Source organism: Lipotes vexillifer, unplaced genomic scaffold (genome assembly GCF_000442215.2).
Source record: "Lipotes vexillifer unplaced genomic scaffold, Lipotes_vexillifer_v1.1 scaffold454, whole genome shotgun sequence".
Classification (NCBI taxonomy): domain Eukaryota; kingdom Metazoa; phylum Chordata; class Mammalia; order Artiodactyla; family Lipotidae; genus Lipotes; species Lipotes vexillifer.
In genome coordinates this window covers 1,376,004-1,395,191 of record NW_006779481.1, presented here as the reverse complement: position 1 = coordinate 1,395,191, position 19,188 = coordinate 1,376,004, and the positions used below count along the sequence as shown (strand labels likewise).

Sequence of the window (19,188 nt, the reverse complement as noted above, 5' to 3'; positions counted from 1 at the left end):
CATAATGACACTATTATAAGTGACCCAGCTACAGCTGTTCCAGGTACCCCCTCCATGAGTCTCATTATGCATTCTTCCCTAGAAATGATCATGAACTATACATCTATAAACTTTTTCCTGGATCACCAAAGGACCCAGTGGAGTTACCCTTGGACAATACTATTCATTTTCTTCACAGTAGAGTTAAGATAATGTATAGCTGGGTTCATATTTTGTAGATGGTCTAAAGAATTCCTACTATGGGCTTCCCTGGTGGTGCAGTGGTTGGGAGTCCGCCTGCCGATGCAGGGGACACGGGGTCGTGCCCTGGTCCGGGAGGGTCCCACGTGCCATGGAGCGGCTGGGCCCGTGAGCCATGGCCGCTGAGCCTGCGCTTCTGGAGCCTGTGCTCTGCAACGGGAGAGGCCACAACAGTGAGAGGCCTGCGTACTGCAAAAAAAAAAAAAAAAAAAAAAAGAATTCCTACTATGTGTATTCTCAAACTTCAGTGTGCATTAGAATTACCTGGATGACTTGCTAAAGCACTAATTACTGGGACCCACATCCAGAGTTTTCAAGTCAGTGGGAATGGAGATCAGTCTGAGAATTTGCATTTCCAACAAATTCCTAGATGAGGGTGATATTATTGGGTGTGTGCGGAACATCACTTTGAGCAGCCCTAATGGTGCAAGACATAATTCTTACCTGTACTGGTCAGGACAGGGCTAACTCATACCTCAAGGAGCTTGTAGTCTCGTAGGGAAGATATTTATGTAAATGACATACTGCTGTGTCCTTAGGGGCTAACAGATAGAGTAAGTGGACAAGAGGAAAAGCAGATTTAACTTTCAGCTTATGAGATCAAAGAAGCCTTTGTGGAGGAGGTGGCAAGTGACTGAGCCTTGACTGATGGGTAGAATTTAGAAATGCAAGACAGCAGGATGGAATGGAGAAATACATTCCATTTGAAATATATTGCATTAAAAACTGTAAAAAAAAAAATCCCCATTTTTTTTTTGATATTTACGAGACAATTCAAAATTTGAAATTGTTAAAATTTTCAATTGTCTCATAAATGTCAAAATTGGGTTTTTAAAACAGATTTTTAATGCAATATGCTAATCAATTAATGTTAATGTTTTTAGTGTTCTAATGGTGTTGTGGTTATGTCAAAATGAGTCCCTAACTTTTAGAAAGGCATACTGAGATATTTGTGGGTGATATGACGTGCTGTCTGGGAAAGTGGATGGGGTCTGGATAGAGCAGTGTTGGCCAGTGGTTGACAGTAGCTGGGGCCTTGTGACGAGTACATGAGAGATTCATTATACTATTTTATTCACTTTTGTGTATGTTAGAAATTCTTCGTAATAAAATTTTTCAAAAACAGAAACTATATGAGCAAAATTAAACTAAAGAAGTGCAGGGCTCATTGTTTATTTCTATCAGAATATAAAGTAAACAATTGAACAATAAGGGTAAAATGGTAACTTGAGACCAAGTCAATCAATGATTTGACTTGAATGCCACTAAGGAGTATGGACTATATTTTTAAGATAATGAAGGAACACTGAAAGTGTTTTGAACAGGGAAATAATATGAAAAAAGTGCACTTTGAGAATATTATTGTGGCAATGGTAGGCAAAACTGATTGGGAGGACAAGAGTCTGAAGGTAAGGACCAAGTAGTAAGCGCCTGAATAGAGATCTAGAGAATAGAAAAAAGGGAAGGTGGGGGTGGTGGAATATAGGTGAATCTGTAGGTGTTGGCAACCAGTTAACTGTAAAGAAGTCATGGAAGATACCAAGATTCTGAGCGGGAAGACTGGGAGAACTCCAGTGCCATTAAAAGAAAGGGAATATTGGGGGCTTCCCTGGTGGTGCAGTGGTTAAGAATCCACCGGCCAATGCAGGGGTCACGGGTTCAACCCCTGGTCCAGGAAGATCCCACATGCTGCGGAGCAACTAAGCCCGTGAGCCACAACTACTGAGCCTGTGAGCCACAGCTACTGAAGCCCAAGTGTCTGGAGCCCGTGCTCTGCAACAAGAGAAGCCACTGCAATGAGAAGCCCATGCACCGCAACCAAGAGTAGCCCCCGCTCGCCGCAACTAGAGAAAGCTCGCGCACAGCAACGAATAACCAACGCAGCCAAAAATAAAATAAATAAAAATTTTAAAAAGGGCATATTTACCAAGAAAATGATAAAGTTTGTTTTTGAAATGTTACTAGTGAGGAATCTTTGTGATATGACCAGAAGATAGCTAGAAATATGTGACTGGAATGCAGAAAAGTGGGCAAAACAAGCTGAATCTGAGAGACAACTATATGAGATGGGATGAGATTGCCCTGGGAAATAAGTTGGTGGGAAAAGAGGGTCAAGGACTTTGGGAAGCATCTAAATTTAGGGATTAGGGAAGAGAAGAGGAACCAGAGAAGGGACTAGTAGAGAGGTAGAAGGTATGAAACTTCACATTCGTGTAGGTACTTTAGTTTAGGGGCATCAACTATTCTGCTCATAACAATTAGACCGAAATTAAATTACGAGAAATAAAAACTGAATATTCTTTGTACACCCATGTTCATAGCAGCATTATTCTAAATAACCAAAAGGTGGAAACAACCCAAATGTCCATAAATGGATGAATGGAGAAACAAAATGTATATGCATATATATTAGTCAGGGTGCTACAGAGAAACAGAACCAAGAGGATGTGTATACATGTGTAATAAGGAATTTGCTTCTGTGAGGATCTTTTGGATGTTTCTGCCCACTCGTAGTAGAAGTCAACCTAACAAAAATAGTCCACTAAAGAGGGCAAAAAAATGTCAGGTACAGGATGTTCACCTTAGTCTAGGAGACGTAGTTGCAGCCTGTGTCAGTCTTGATTATCTCAAAGCCTTGCTAATGAGCAGTTTTTCCATTTTGCTCACAGATCAGTCATGCGTGTCCAGATTCCATCAAAAATACGTTAGAGAGATGGTGCAAGCATTATTCTAACCTGAAGAAATAATTTATTATCTTGAACTAGTAATGGCCTAAAGAAATTGCTGAAAATGTTTTCTGATTATTGTTAAAAATTTAGTATTCATTATGCTGAAACTAAAATTGTATTTGTGAGACACTGGCAAATTATTAAATGGATAATGCTAAATAGCCACACCTAACTGATTAATTAATTCAACTTGGATTGGGGTGGAAGGGTTGCATTCTGTATTTATCCAGACATAGCAGAATGCATGTTTCCTTAAAAGAAGAATTGTACAAGTAGTGTGGTTGTCTTGTTTTGGGAGCTACATGCATCGCCTTAGCTAAAGTTAGTAATGAATTGCAACAATTTCTCTATTTCTTTGCTAACTTAGATTTTGTTCTATTTAAAGTCTTATTTATATGTGTTTTAATATGACAACCTATTGCATAGGAAGTAGGTAGGGTATAAATCATAAAAACAAGAAGCCATTTTGAGTACTTACCTTATAAGGACTTAGTCCAAGGTATTTGCATTTACTTTCTGTTTTAGTCTTCACACTGGGTATAGGAAGAAGATACTGCTCTTACTGTTATTATTATTATTACCCTCACTTTACAGATAAGGAAACTGAGGTTCAAGAGACCAAGTAACTTGCCCACCGTCACACTTATCAAATGATGGAGCCTGGATGTCAAACCCAGGCAGTCTTACTACAGAGTTGGAGCTGTTACCCACTGTGTAATTAATTGAAGAAGTAAATTGACTACAGGACATTAGCACTTGGTTTATATGCACAACAATATCCTCTGAAACTGAACAGATTAAAATTATAACTCATGATGCTTCTGCATCTCCACAACACCCCTCCCCCAACACACCAAACCTACTGTGAAGGCAATTTCAATTCTGCCAGCAGTATCACCGTTGCCTCAAACTTTAAATTACCTCTGACTTACTTCTCTCCTTGCACTTTTATATACAATACAGCCAGTCAGAGACAGCAGGTAGCAAGAATCTTAGTTATTAAAAGTTTTTTTTAATCTATTATTTTTTTTTATAGTATTGAACAATACTATATTAGTTTCAGGTATACAACCTAATGATGCAATATTTTTGTAGAGTATATTCCATTTAAAGGTATTTATAGGGCTTCCCTGGTGGCTCAGTGGTTAAGAATCCACCTGCCAATACAGGGGACACGGGTTCGAGCTCTGGTCCGGGAAGATCCCACATGCCGCGGAGCAACTAAGCCCGTGCCCCACAACTACTGAAGCCCACGCGCCTAGAGCCCGTGCTCTGCAACAAGAGAAGCCACCTCAATGAGAAGCCCGCGCACCGCCAACGAAGAGTAGCCCCCGCTCACTGCAACTGGAGAAAGCCCGCGTGCAGCAACGAACACCCAACGCAGCCAAAAATAAATAAATAAAACAAATTTATTTTAAAAAGGTATTATAAAATATTGGCTATATTCCCTGTGCTGTACAACACATCCTTGTTGCTTATTTATTTTATACATAGTAGTGTGTACCTCTTAGTCCCCTACCCCTATCTTGCCCCTCTCCTGGCTATTAAAAGTTTTGTGTCATTGAATTTCTACTGGGTTAGGGACTACCAGTACTAGGTACTACCTTTTAAAGTCTCTGCTTTAATTTACAGGATCAAAAACAGAGAATGAAGAAATTTTGGAATTTGTTATTATTAGAAGCCAGTAAACAGTAATATTTCAGCCACTTCCCAATGGAGAGTTATTAAATCATGAGACATTATGCAATGGTAGTTTTAGTAGTTTTATTAGTCTTATTTAAGCTACGGGTAGTATCAAAGAAGAGGCTATATACTTGGCAACAGAATACAATTAAAGTCCAATATTTATATTTGTGGCATAAACTTTTATGTGAAATGGATGAAGGGTCCGTCAGGCCAGTCCTGCAGGAACTATTGATACTTTTCCCAAGGAGAGCGGAGAGTCCAGCCGCTCTCAGAAAGAACTACCTATCCCAGAATGCCCTTTTCTCCATCTTTCCCGCGAGAATCCCGGAGGGCTAGCTCAACCAATCCCTTCATGAAGAGCCTATATTATCAGCCAACCAGAAAGCGAAAGGGTGCCCAAAGGCGGGAGGCGGAAGGCGCCCTAGGTTTGAAATAGGAAAGTCGGCGCGGCTGCGGCATCCGGTTCTGGAGACCCGCTGTTGGCCGGTATCGTTTCGTGTCTTTGTGGGGCAGGTGGTCGGGCTCAGACCTGCCGGAGAAGGTGGTAATTGAGCTGGGCTCCGAAACCCGCCTGTCGCGATTGGGGAAAGTGGGTTTGGAGGCGGAATGCGTGTTTTCGGGGGCGGAGTCTGAAACGCACGTCTTGTTGCCGTTTAGGCGTTTGGGCCTTGCAGGGTGGACAGCGACGAGACAGAGGGGTTTGGGGTTTCACCAAGACATGTCTGTGACCTTCCTGGAAAGATCTGATGTCACTGGGAAGGTTTTAGCGTTACAGAGAACTGGTGGGTCCTGGAGTCTTACAGGACATCCTTTTACAGAGAACACTGAGGCCCAGAGAGTCGAAGTCAAGTACTAGTCCTGGACTAAGCCCACTAAACTCCCCTCCAGTCTCCGTTTTACTGGTATCTTTCCAGGTCTGGGGGTGGGGGACGGAGAGGGAGTGTAGCTGTGTGGGATCTTATTCTATGATAGGGGCCCTGTCATTTGGGGCCTGACAATCCAGGCTGGAATCAGAAAGGTAAGAGTTGGAAGGGGCCCTAAAAGTCACCAATTTTACTTGTGAAAAAAGGAGGCAGAGTCATTTCCCCAAGGTCAGAGAGTATGTAAGTGTTATGTGCGGTCACACTACTAACGAATTCCTGGGAGGTAGAGTGTCCTGATTTCCTGCTGCACCTTGACCGTAGTGAAGTCTAGGAGGCTTGATCTGCCCTGGAATATCTAGAGTTAAAAGTAAGTTGTTAAGAGAGTAGGGGATTAACAGATGCACATTATCCTATATAAAATAAACAACAAAGGTTTACTGTATAGCACAGAGAATTATATTCAATATGTTGTAATAAACTATAATGGAATAGAATTGAAAAAATATAGATATATATACATATATATAACTGAATCTCTTTGCTGTACACCTGAAACTAATACAATACTGTAAATCAACTGTACTGCAATAGGAAAAAAAAAAAAAAGTAAGTTGCTAACCATTTTCTAGCAAAGATCAAACTGCCAAAATATACTTGATTGGAATATGTGGCTGATATGGTTTCAATAACTTAAAAAACATAATGTGTGTCCTATTTGTTTTCTAGCATTGTCTTACAAAATGGTAGAGGACGAGCTGGCACTATTCGATAAAAGCATAAATGAATTTTGGAATAAATTCAAAAGCACTGTCAGTGACACCTCCTGTCAGATGGTGGGCCTAAGAGATACCTACAAGGATTCCATTAAAGCATTTGCAGGTACCTAAGTTTAACTTGTAACATGCTGTTTTTGTTTGTTTTTTAGTGTAATTTCAGCTGAATTGAAACTTCAACTCCCAATTTCTCTTTCAGAAAAGCTGTCTGTGAAATTAAAGGAGGAAGAACGAATGGTTGAGATGTTTCTGGAATATCAAAATCGTATGTGACAATCTGTAGAAATGGATCACAGGGTTTTTTTTTCTAAATTAAACATCTTCATGAAATCCCTCATACAAGTAAAACAATGTATTTATAGATATACAGTGTATACACATATAAAAATAATGAACATATGTGTACCCATAATGCAGCTTAATAAATGGAACATCCATGTTATACCTTCCTCTTTTCTCACCTTCTAGAACTAATCTGTCAATATTTTAATTTGGTATTGAGTTTTTGAATGTTATATAAATGGCATCATTTTGTATGTATTCTGTCCCTTTGTTCACTCAGCATTATGCTTGTGAGATTTATCTATACTGATGTGTAAATGCCTGAATTTTTTTAAAATGAGTTTCACAGACTAGGGTTTGAAAATCTGGAGTTCCCTCAGCTCTTTGGGTGTAGGGTTAATACTCTTGACAGTTTTTCTTTCCATATTTTTACTGCTGTTCTTGCCTTCTCTTTACTACGCCTCTGCAGATTGTCCAGAGTGGATCGGCTGCTTTTACTGAGTTCTCACACACAGACCACAGACATGTGGCCACAGTCCGAAATCCACTGGAGATACTAAATTTAGCTGCACCATGTTTTGAACACTATTAAATCAGAGTGCCTTTATGTGGGACACATGTGGTTAATATGCCACAGTCCCTGATTGTTTCTTCTGCTTTGCTTTGAGCACTTAGTTTACTCTTTATCTGGACCCTGAAGGCATTTGATCTTGGAAACCCTGGTAGGCTGTTATGGTAGACTTCTACCCATGTTTATTTTCTAAGCTGCCCTGAAGCTTCCATGCCCTTTTACTGCTTCTCATTCCCTCTGTAACCAGTAGCAGGAAGGAAAACCGTGTGTGTGTGTGTGTGTGTGTGTGTGTGTGTGTGTGTGTGTGTGTGTGTTAGAGTGATATTGAGTTCAGGTCCTTTAAACACTCTTGGTTTGTAGAATCCCTAGAGATTAGAAAATTAAGTTTGAAACTAAATTTTCACTACAGTTCATCTCAGTGTGCTCTGATTATCTGTAGTGTGAAGATGTGTTCTAAATAGTTTAAAATCTAAAAGCATTATCAATTATTTTTCTTTAAAAAAATCAGTTTATACTTGAACAGAAATATAATTTAAGTAAGTTTGATGAATTCGTTGAACATTTAACTGCTATTTGCCAAGCACCAAGGAGGCCACAATTTGTAAGATGTAATCTATACACTGCTCACAATTTAGTGGAAGACATAGGTGGGAAAACTACAATTAAAATACATTGTAATAGTTGCTATAATGATGGGATGGGAATTTAGTGACATAGAATCTGGAGAGCTTGAATTTTCCAGTGAGGATTACAAAATATTTAACAGCTAACCCTTACCTTATACACCACATGCCAGGCCCTATACTGAGCCCTATAGTGATTCACTGAATCCTCACAACAACCCTTGGAGGTATATTTATTGTTTTTAATCCTACCTTATGGATGAGGAAATAGGCACAGAGAGGTTAAGTAAGTTGCTCAAGGTCAGACAGCTGGTAATCAACAGAAACATGATTTGAATGTGCACAGTATGTCACACTGCCCCGGAGAAGGTCACATAGAAGGGGGATGGGGAAGTTCATCGGAGTCAGTGCCCCTATTCTAGAGGAGGGAAGAGCATATGGAATGTGGTGGAAACATGAGAGCTTGTTGAGTTGTGGGATGGCGAGAGTACAGTGTGAATGGGGAGTGGCAGAGAAGTGGCTGGTCAGATGTTGAAGTACATTATGTGTTGGGCAGAGGAGATTTATTTTGCAGATGAAGAAATTAAAAGCTCACTGAGGTTAGGAAACTTGCCTAAGGTCATATGTTTTGTAGACAGAGGGTCTAGGATTGCAGCTGAAATGTCTGCTCTTTCCAGTGTACCATCTCACCTTTCCACATAGAAGGGGAAGTGTAAGGGCGGGTTCCCATGGTGAGTAGTGAAAGTTTGAAATATTGGCCCTGGCGAATAAAAGAGCTGACTATAAACATATAAAATAATGGTCATGCAATACTGAGGGCCCTTACATTTGTATTGGCACAAATCCACACGATTGTTCAAATGTTAGAATAAAAACACTCACATATATGGTATTTATGTACCACTTAATAGTTTAAAGCTTTTCACATTATCATTGGATACCCTAACCCTGTAGGGAAAGTAAATGGGCAGCCATTATTATTCTCGTTTTACAGATGAGGAAAAGAGGCCCCGAAGTTGTGATTTGATCAAGGTCCTTGGGTAACAGAAGCCAGATGGGAACCGAGAACTTTTGACTTTAAAACTGTATCTCTTTTGGGCTTCCCTGGTGGCGCAGTGCTTGAGAGTCCGCCTGCCGATGCAGGAGACGCGGGTTCGTGCCCCGTTTCGGGAAGATCCCACATGCCGCGGAGCGGCTGGGCCCGTGAGCCATGGCCGCTGGGCCTGCGCGTCCGGAGCCTGTGCTCCGCAAATGGGAGAGGCCACGACAGTGAGAGGCCCGCATAACGCAAGAAAAAAAAAAAAAAAAAAAAAAACTGTATCTCTTTTGCAGTACCGTTCTACTTAATTATCCTTAAAAAGTAGCATTTTTCTTTCTGGTAATTCTGATAAGATGTTTATTTTTAAATTACACCTGATATAATGTGATCATGTCCAAATTCTTGGAAAATACAGAAAAATAAAAAAATATCTGTAATGTTGAGAACCACACTTAACAGAAGACTTTATAGTTTTTATTTTTCATATGCTATCTAGGTTTTTTTAAGATAATTGTGTTCATGGTATCTATATAACTTTGTATCATTTTTTTTCTTTTATCTACTATGGCAGGGTTTTCCCACATTACTGAATTCTTTGAAAATATATTACACATTATTGATATACTGTGTTTAATAATTTACTTATTAGTCATATAAAATGTTTTCAGTTTTTCAACATTATAAATAACACTGAAAATAATTTTTTGTATATGAATACTTGCACACATCTTGTTTTCTTAGAGGAACTTTGTAAAAATGAAATTACTGGATCAATGAATGAATGAATATCCTTAAGACTTTTATTTTGCAATGTCAAAAATATTTTCCAAAAAAAAAAAATTTTCCACATGGACTCTAGTATTTTTCATTCTTCTCAACACTAGCTATTATTTTTGTAAACATTGTTATAATAAATGAAAATTAGTGTGCTTTGTTTGCACTTCTATGATTACTGAGGTTAAATCATCTTTTGTATTTGATAACCATCTCCATTCTGTGTTTCCTCTGTTCATTCCTTTGCTGGTCTTTTCCTTAGGAATTTATATTTGTGTCTTCTTTAGATTAAGAATAATTACCTTTGTTGGGAGAGGATAGTTTAATGGTCAAAATCATGACCTTTGAAGTTAAGACCTGAGTTTGGATCCAGGTCTTACTGTTCATTGGATTCTAGCAAGTAAAGCTGTGAGCAAGTTATTGAACTGCTGAGTCTTTTCCTTTTTTTTTTTTTTTTTTAATCAAAGTTATAGTTGGTTTACAATGTGTTAGTTTCGTGTGTACAGCAAAGCGATTCAGTTATATATATGTATGTATCCTTTTTCGGATTCTTTTCCCTCATAGGTTATTACAAAATATTGAGTAGAGTTCCCTGTGCTATACAGTAGGTCCTTGTTGGTTATCTATTTTATATATAGTATTTTCTTTTTCTTTTAAAAAAGAGTAAGGGGCTTCCCTGGTGGCGCAGTGGTTGAGAGTCCGCCTGCCGATGCAGGGGACATGGGTTCGTGCCCAGGTCTGGGAGGATCCCACATGCCGTGGAGCGGCTGGGCCCGTGAGCCATGGCCGCTGAGCCTGCGCGTCCGGAGCCTGTGCTCCGCAACGGGAGAGGCCACAACAGTGAGAGGCCCGCATAACGCAAAAAAAAAAAAGAGTAAGATGTACATGATAATTGTATTACCGTGAAAGTTAAGTAAATTTATATAAGAACACAGTATCTAGCATGTAGTAGAGTTTTTATGCTTATTTGAATCAAATATGAGTTTATTTGTCTGCTTGCCTGCCTTTCTCTTTGATTTCTTTTTGCCTTTGAGTAAAACAATCTTTCCCCATATAGTTAATTTTATATTCACAGGTACTACCTTTTAGGTTTCATAAGATTTCATTTTACATTTAAATATTTAATAAATTTGTTTGGGGAACAATCTACTTCTTGACTTACGATATTTATCATATTAATTTGCTAAGTGTACCAACATTTGTTTTCGAATTTTTTTTTGTTTTAACTGAGCTGTAGGTCTGTTCTTCCTCCCTACCTCCCTCTCTTCCTCTCTCGTTTCTTCTTTTTGTATATTCCAGAATTATTTATATAACATTAAAATTAGCTATTTCTTCAAAGCATCTGCAAAGCCATCTTCTAGATTTTGGTTGCTTTTGGTGGTAGGTTTTATTCATGTATTTATTTGGAGGGGAGAGCTGCAAAGGTCATGATCTTCTGATTTTGTATTTCGTGGTTTAATTTAGTATTCTCTCTTTTTTTTTTTTTTTTTTTTTTTGCGGTACTCGGGCCTCTCACTGTTGTGGCCTCTCCCGTTGCAGAGCACAGGCTCTGGACGCGCAGGCTCAGCGGCCATGGCTCGCGGGCCCAGCTGCTCCGCGGCATGTGGGATCTTCCCAGACCGGGGCACGAACCCGTGTCCCCTGCATCGGCAGGCGGACTCTCAACCACTGCGCCACCAGGGAAGTCCTAGTATTCTCATTTTAATAAGCATTTTTGTCTCTTCATTTTTGCTTTCAAAGACAAACAGGAAAGACTAGATAAGGATTTTTGTTGTTCTTTTACAAGTTTTACAATCATCGGGAAACGCTTATCAATTAAAACATTCTTTATTAATTTTATGAAAGTCAGTATTTTGCTCTTATCTTAGATACATGTTGACAAGCAAAGCATATAGATTCTAGCTAATACTTTGTGCTTCTTTCAGAGATCTGCAGGCAGAATAAGCTCATTCAAGAAAAGAAAGAGAATTTGTTGAAGTTGATTGCTGAAGTAACAGACAAAAAGCAGGAATTGGACGTACTGACCGCAAATATCCAGGATCTTAAGGAAGAATATGCTAGGAAGAGGGAAAGTAAGTTTCCAGTTGTACATGTATTTAAAACAACCTAAATTTCAAAGTGGTGATGGTTCACAGTGTGGACATCTTGCCTTCTCCCCAGCTCACCACTGTCTATTCAATACGAACTAGAACTCGATCAACTTCTAAGATTTCATTTTTGTCACTATTCTTTCTTTATAAATTTGGTTGTATTTAGGTGGCTAACATACATCAGGGTCACAGCCAGCCACTCACCTCTCTCTGCAAGGTGTCTGTGAAGTTTGCTAAGTGCATTTCATTTGCCTTCTTTTGCTTAAAGATCCTTTTGATTTCTAATAGAACCAGAGAATAATGAAATTGATACGGGAGTTTAATTAAGCAAAGTGGGAGGCAGTTTCACTAAATAAGATTTGCCTGGGAGAAACCATAGTGTAATTTATGCAACAAATTTATTGATCATACATTCTCTGTCAGGAACTATTAAGCATGCTTTTCACACTGCAAAGCCTCTTTGTCTAAGACGTTCACATTTTTTAAAAAGGGTGCTTCTTTTGGATAGGAGCCTTATATGCCCACAAATGAAATAATCAATTCTAAAATCTCTTGAAAATAGCAAAGTTTGTTTTGTGACTGCTTTTCCTTATAGAGTTTGTGTACCAGTCAACATTATTTTTCTCATCTGCTAAGTATTACTTAGGGAATATTGCACTAAATTAAAAAAAAAATTCTAAACTAGCGTGAAATAAGGCTGACTTCTTGTGAGAAGTAGTTATGTTTAAAGAATAGAATATTTTCCTAGTGAAGCAATTGATATATCTTTAGCTAACCAGGAAAAGCAAAATAGTGTACAAGAAGTCTTTCTATTTCTGTGCTAGTCATGCAAGCCCTTGGCCTATTCATTCATGCTACTTCATAATAAAATAGGACAAAACTTATGCCTCATACTACCTGTATGTATTTTCTCATGCAGTTTTTCCTTCCAGCTTGAATGAACAGAAGCCCCTTTTTGCAAACTGGTAGAGATAGAAACTGTAACAAATGTAAATGTAAGCTGATTCATTTGCCTGCCATCATTTTTATAGTTGTTTTTAAGTTTGTTTTAATGAATTAACATTAATTGAATGTTGTTTAAAATATTCGATACTCCGTGTCTGTGTTTTTAATCATAGCTATTTCCACTGCTAACAAAGCTAATGAAGAGAGGTTGAAAAGGCTACAGAAGTCTGCAGACCTGTACACAGATCGACTTGGACTAGAAATTCGAAAAATTTATGGTAAGTATATTAATGTAAGTAAAACATAGGATATTAGAAAAGTCTGTCTTAAGTAGAAAAGAATTTAAAAAAATATTTTCAAGTAAAATAATGGCCACATTATTAACTTTTTAGATAGCAGGAAAAAATTACAAAATTTTTATCACCCTAATGTAATTACTGATCCTTGGTTGTTTATCATACAGTATTTTAATAAATGTATTTTAGGCATGGTTGCCAACATGCAAATAATTTTTGTTCCTTGTTCTTATTAGCATTGTATGATTAGTATTTCTCTAATTGCTATAGCCTTCATAATGGTAATTTTAAAATGGTGGTGTAATAATTCATTCCATAAGTGTAGCATAACTTATTCAATCTTTTATCTATTGTTTAACCCATATTACTCTAAGTTAATGTTTGGGTTTTACATTTTTCAGTTTTAGAAGTACTATAGTGAACATAGGTAGACTTCTCCATTTTTCTGACACAATTTCCATGGAATTCCCAGAGATGAATTACTGAGTTAAAGCATATGAATATTTTTGTGGCCATTATGTAAATATGTGCCAATTTACAGAAATATTTATCGTGTTGGGAGTTCCCAAGATTACATTCAGTTTTGGCGATTCACTGGAAAGGGTACAGGACTCAGCAGGGCTCCGATTTCTTGCGGTGAAAGGATACAAAACAAAATCAGCCCAAAGAAAAAAGGCACATGGGGCAAAATCTAGAGAAAACGAGCTTTTCAGACACAAGTTTTTAAGAGTCCTAACCCAGTGGAGTCACACAGGATGTACTTAATCCCTTCAGCATCGAATTGTGACAGTACATGAGAAGTGTTGTCTACCGGGGAAGCTCATTAGAGACTCTGGAAGCTTGTGCCTGGTTTTCTGTGGACTTCACCCCAGGTATCTTTTCCTGTTGCTGATTTTGCTGTATCGTTTCACTGTAATCATAGCACTGAGTATAAACATATGATGAGCCCTATGAGTCCTCCTAGTGAATTTTCAAACCTGTGGTGGTCTTGGGGGTCTCTGACACACCAGGCAAGGACCAGCCTTGCAAGCAGGCCTTTTCTGGGGATAGCAGTCTCAGGCCTGCTATGTTAACTCTTCTGTGCAATCTGTCTACAATGTAAAGAGTACCCATTGCATTGTATTTGTGCCAGAATTGTAGTTTTTTTTAAAGCTTTTTGGTTTTATTTTGTTTTTTAGCAGTTGACTAGATATAATAGAAACTATTTTTTAAATGCATTTCTTTAATTATTAATGAAAATGTGACCATTTTTTCCCATTGTTTACTAATTACACTTCTTTCTGAGATTAATTGGGCCCTTTATTCATATATCTATTTGCCTTGGTTTTTGTTTTTCTTCCTATCTGTCAGAATGCGTTTTTAATACAAAATATTAACCTTTGCTTAGAGGAGAACATAAGGTCCAGCTCTGAACTTTTGGTCCATTGGTCTCTAAGTTTATATTCACTGTTATCCTGAGGTGCTTTTTTGTGTTTTGTTTCAAAACCAGTTTTAAAGCTTTAAAATTATTTTTATATTTAAAGTAGAAGTTTCTCGTAGTCCTCAAAATCAGGAAATAATGTTTTAAAGAAGAGACAACACAAATTAAACTCTTCATTTTGCCTAACTGAATATCTTATGAAATCTTTTCTCTGGCATGCATACCTCCCATTACTGTTAACAGTTTAAAAAATCTGGTATACTGACATAATTACTTCATTTTGAATTTAAATGCAAGACAAATTTTTTTCAGTGTTTCTGAAGATTTCTTTTTATAATTAAAAGCATTTTTTATGCTGTAGAGTAAAACTGAAATGCATGTGAATTTCTACTTTGTGGCTGCCATTTTGAATTTCTACTGAGTATTTACTCCTTAGTAAGCATTTGGAGGTCTTTTGAAAAATAGGCTTTAAGTCCAGATAACTGTAGAAAAAGTCAAATTAAATTTATTGTCAAATTATTAAATGACAGTAAAAATTTTTTATTGCGGTCAAATATATATAACAGAATTTGCCATTTTAACTCTATTTTATTGTAAAATTCAGTGGCATTAATTACATTCACAGTGTTGTACAATCATTACCACCATCTGTTTCCAGAATTTTTCATCATCACAAACAGAAACTCTGTACCCATCAAATAATTCCCATTCCTCTCTCCCCTCAGCCCCTCATAACGTCTAATTTACTTTCTGTCTCTACAAATTTGCCTATTCTAGGTATTTCATATAAGTGGAATCATATAATATTTGTCCTTCTGTGTCTGGCTTATTTCACTAAGCATAATGTTTTCAAGGTTCATCTATGTTGTAGCAAGTATCAAAACATCATTCCTTTTTATGGGTGAATAATATCGTGTATATATACGCCATGTTTTGCTTATGTGTTCATCTGTTGGTGGACACCAGATTACTCTCATCTTTTGGCTGCTGTGAGTAATGCTGCTGTGAACATTGCATGCAGTTATCTGTTTGAGTCTCTATTTTCAGTTCTTTTGAGTATATACCGCAGAATGGAATTGCTGTGTCTTGTAATTCTTTGTTTAAATTTTTTGAGGAACTGCCAAAGTATTTTCTACAGCACTTGCACCATTTTACATTCCCACCAGCAATGTACAAGGGCTCCAATTTCTCCTCATCTTTGCCCACATTGTTATTTATTTATTTTATTATAGTCATCCTAGTAGGTGTGAAATGGTATCTCATTGTAGTTTTGGTTTATATTTTCTCAGTGATTAGTGGTAAGGAGTATCTTTTCATGTGCTTATTGGCCATTTGTATATATTCTATGGAGAAATACCTATTCAAGTCCTTTTGTCCATTTTTGAATTGGGTTTTTCTTTTTGTTGTTCAGTTGTAGGAGTTTTTTTCATATATCTTGTATGTTAAACCCATATCAGATCTATGATTTGCAGATATTTTCTCTCATTCCATGGGTTGTATTTTCACTCTCTTGATAGTGTCCTTTTAAGGTCAGAGTTTTTAATTTTTTAATTTTGATGAAGTCCAATTTATCTATTTTTGTTGTTGTTGTTGCTTGTGCTTTTGGTCATATTGAAACTACAGTGCATGTCAAAGCTTATTTGGAACCGGTACGTTTGGAGACATTGGTTAAGTGAATATATGTACTTAGCAATGTAGATATTGATCAGAGATGGAGGTAAGAAAGCTCATCTCCATTGAGAGCTTTGGCACAATAAAATAATTCTCATACTAAATAATTTAATCCCTTTTTTCAGGTGATAAGTTGCAGTTTATATTCACTAATATTGACCCTAAGCATCCTGAGAGCCCCTTTATGTTTTCCCTGAGCCTAAATGAAGCGAGGGACTATGAAGGTATGTACTCCTGTCTCTTAACTGGTACTTAAGATTGGCATCCCAGAATGTTATTTGACTTAGAATATACAGTAATGTGAAGGCAAGTAATATTCCCACAAGCTGTTGCTTTTTTTCCAGTCTTGCTTCTTGGGATATTGTCTTCTAAAGGCAATGAGTATAGTTTTGTTATAGATATTATCCAGGGGCCTTAATAAGTAACTTTTCTTCAGGATGACACAGTGCCACCGTGGCTAAAAGACTTAAAAGACCAAAGATCACTGCATTTCATATGCAAGTATGAATTATCCTCTTAGAGAATTTAAAACAAAGCTAAAGCTATAAAGGTTATGACTGCCTAAATGTGGATATTGTAAGTTATCTAAGTAGGTGGTTTTAAAATTGAAGGTAAAGTCAGAATGTGATCATTTAACACCCCCGCTCCCCCCAAGATATCCTATCCTGAAAATCCCGAATGTTGATAATTTAGCTTAGTTACTGATTCTGCAGCAGGCCAGAAGGGCTTTGATGCATGGGAAATATATATGTTTGGCAATAGTGTGAACAAGAAGAGAATGGAAATATATTTATCTCTTTTTATTATTCTAAGGCCCCCTTTAAAGTAGTCCTTAACTTACTGGAATTCAGAAAAAGTTCTTAGCTCTTTATACCTATGTTCTCATCCTAAAGCGTTTATAGCAGATAGACGCTCAGATAAACTGCTGAGTTGGCTCCCTGATGTGCTCTAGTGACTCAATTCCTATTCTAATGAAATTTATATTTTAGGAATCTAGTTCAGGTACAAGTGTTGGATTTTTTTACTCTATAGGTAAATATCTTCTAATCTGATAATGGGTGCTAAATTTTAAAAAGCAAACCCCCAAACCTCCTACCTAGCTTCTCAGTTTTCACCAACTCGGATAGCCTCTATTGCTAGGTAGTGTCACAGTATTTGATAATGTATTAAAATAGAATCTACAGTATCAATTTTGAACCAAGCACTCTTTGCTATTCTTTCTCTGCTTTGGTCATGGGCCTTGTTTCCTAAGCAGTCTCTACCAAAGAGCTGGAAATCTGATATGGTTGCATTTCTTCTCCTTGGACAAAGGACAAGATTGACGGTAGAGAAAGTTAGATCATTCCTTTCCTTTGACCACCTTTACTGGAGACTTGCTCCCAGTGTGTACCAGCTGGTGCGACTGCATTCGAGGGTCATATTGTTCTTTGTCTTTTGAGTCTCATTTGATTACTAGGCCATGTAAATACCACTTTGGGAATAGCAACCACATTTTCTAATGACCCCCATTTCACTTGTAAAACTTCAGATATTTCTTTCCACAGCTGTAAGTTATTAAGGGTTGCCATTGAAAGTTGTTCTTTTTCTGATCCAGTGACCAGAAATTAGAATTGAGGCCAAATTTTGCAGAGAAAACTGACAACAGTTCAAAAAAAGAACTGTTAAAATATTTTAAATAGTTAAAACAAAATGTATGGGAAATGGCATGCAGTTCTGTATCTCTAAGCTCTTCAGTCCCTTGATTACCTTCTGTTTAAATTTAAAGCAAGATTATATTACTTAACATTTGAATATTTAGAGATTAAACAAAGGAAAGGTCTAAAAGACAGGATACGAAAATCAAGTAAGTGTATCTATCATTCTATGCTGAAAGCATTTCAATAAAATGGAATTGAAATGACTTGAATCAGATGAGAGCATCTAAGTTAGAAATATTTCTCTTCTATTAAAAACCTCATTCAAATTTCCTTTTTTTTCCCCCCCTTCTAGTGTCAGATAGTGCTCCTCATCTTGAGTGCCTAGCAGAATTTCAAGAAAATGTAAGGAAGTCCAACAATTTTTCGGCTTTTCTTGCCAATGTTCGGAAAGCTTTTACTGCTATTGTTTATAATTAATGTATAAATAGTATATAAAAACCGTTGTCCCTATTGTGTTTCTCTTTTTAAAAAAGGTCTCATTATTCGCTGTTTGTCTGTAATCCGTTTGTATTTTTGTAACATTTCTGTGTGCTATTTCTGTAAATTATTTAAATTAAAATCTTAGGAAAGAAGATTTATAAAGTCAAGCTTTTGGAGGTCATGGACCAGTAATAGTAAAAAATGAGGGGGTGTAGGCCCAACCTAAGGTTTGCAATTTTTAAAATGTACTTCACAAAATATTATTATCCTAATATTATAAAGGGAAGAATATTTTTATCTTAAACCAAGTGGGATCTACAGTTTAAAAAGGACAAATCTTTACATCAGAAGAAGATTGGCAGTATTCTAAAATGTCTTTTAAAAAAGAATCTAATTTTGAAAATCCAAATATAGAAAATTTACAACCAATTTTCATCTTATAATATTTATACTGGTTAGTTGTGATCTGGATATAAATTTGCCATCTCTGGAGTCTATTCAATATGAACTAGAACTCGATCAACTTCTTCTAAGATTTCATTTTTGTCACCATTCTTTCTTTATAAATTTGGTTGTATTTAGGTCTGCTGGCGTTAGTGGAAGCCACGTACTACACCTCTCAGGATATCTTGGGCACACCTAAAAGCCATGGAACAGTGGCCTTTGTGCTTCCAGCTACTGCTGTCTTCTCTTTGCAGTCTGGGGGAAATGTTTAGACCAGTTGTCTAGTTAGGCTTGGAGGGAGTTTCAGAGCACTCTCCCTCAGTGGCCTCTCATGCCTAGGAAACCCAGGTCTGGAGGTAGATTAACCTCGACAACTGAGCTAAGAGTAGGGATGTTGTAGTTCTCTAAATGGAAATAGACACTACATGTTTAACAGAAAAAAATAGCAGATGACTACTATAGTGAGTACATATTTACTACTTGAAATATATTCTCAAGGAACAAACAGAACTTAGAGAAGATTTTCATTCACTGAAACTAGAGGAAAACCATGTCTCATACCACAAATTCTTGATACGATATTTTGAACCATACAGCGAGAAGGCACGAGGCATTGATTCTGAAA

The 19,188-nt window shown here is 37.2% G+C and overlaps 1 protein-coding gene across 1 annotated transcript; it reads left to right on the top strand.

Annotated features, from left to right (window-relative positions):
• Positions 1–5,090: 5,090 nt before the first annotated feature.
• Positions 5,091–18,164, top strand: SPC25 (SPC25 component of NDC80 kinetochore complex). The gene is made up of 7 exons (XM_007452614.1): positions 5,091–5,196; positions 6,245–6,397; positions 6,491–6,556; positions 11,506–11,652; positions 12,789–12,893; positions 16,128–16,226; positions 17,992–18,164. The coding sequence occupies exons 2-7, from the start codon at positions 6,259–6,261 to the stop codon at positions 18,114–18,116; spliced, it is 681 nt and encodes a 226-aa protein (XP_007452676.1). The 5' UTR covers positions 5,091–5,196; positions 6,245–6,258; the 3' UTR covers positions 18,117–18,164.
• The last annotated feature ends 1,024 nt before the right edge of the window (positions 18,165–19,188 follow it).

Coding starts and splice junctions, on each gene's coding strand:
- SPC25 (XM_007452614.1), top strand. CDS start 6,259: ATGGTAGAGGACGAGCTGGCACTATTCGATAAAAGCATAAATGAATTT. Junction 12,894..16,127: donor AGAAATTCGAAAAATTTATG/GTAAGTATATTA, acceptor CCCTTTTTTCAG/GTGATAAGTTGCAGTTTATA. Junction 16,227..17,991: donor TGAAGCGAGGGACTATGAAG/GTATGTACTCCT, acceptor CCCCCCTTCTAG/TGTCAGATAGTGCTCCTCAT.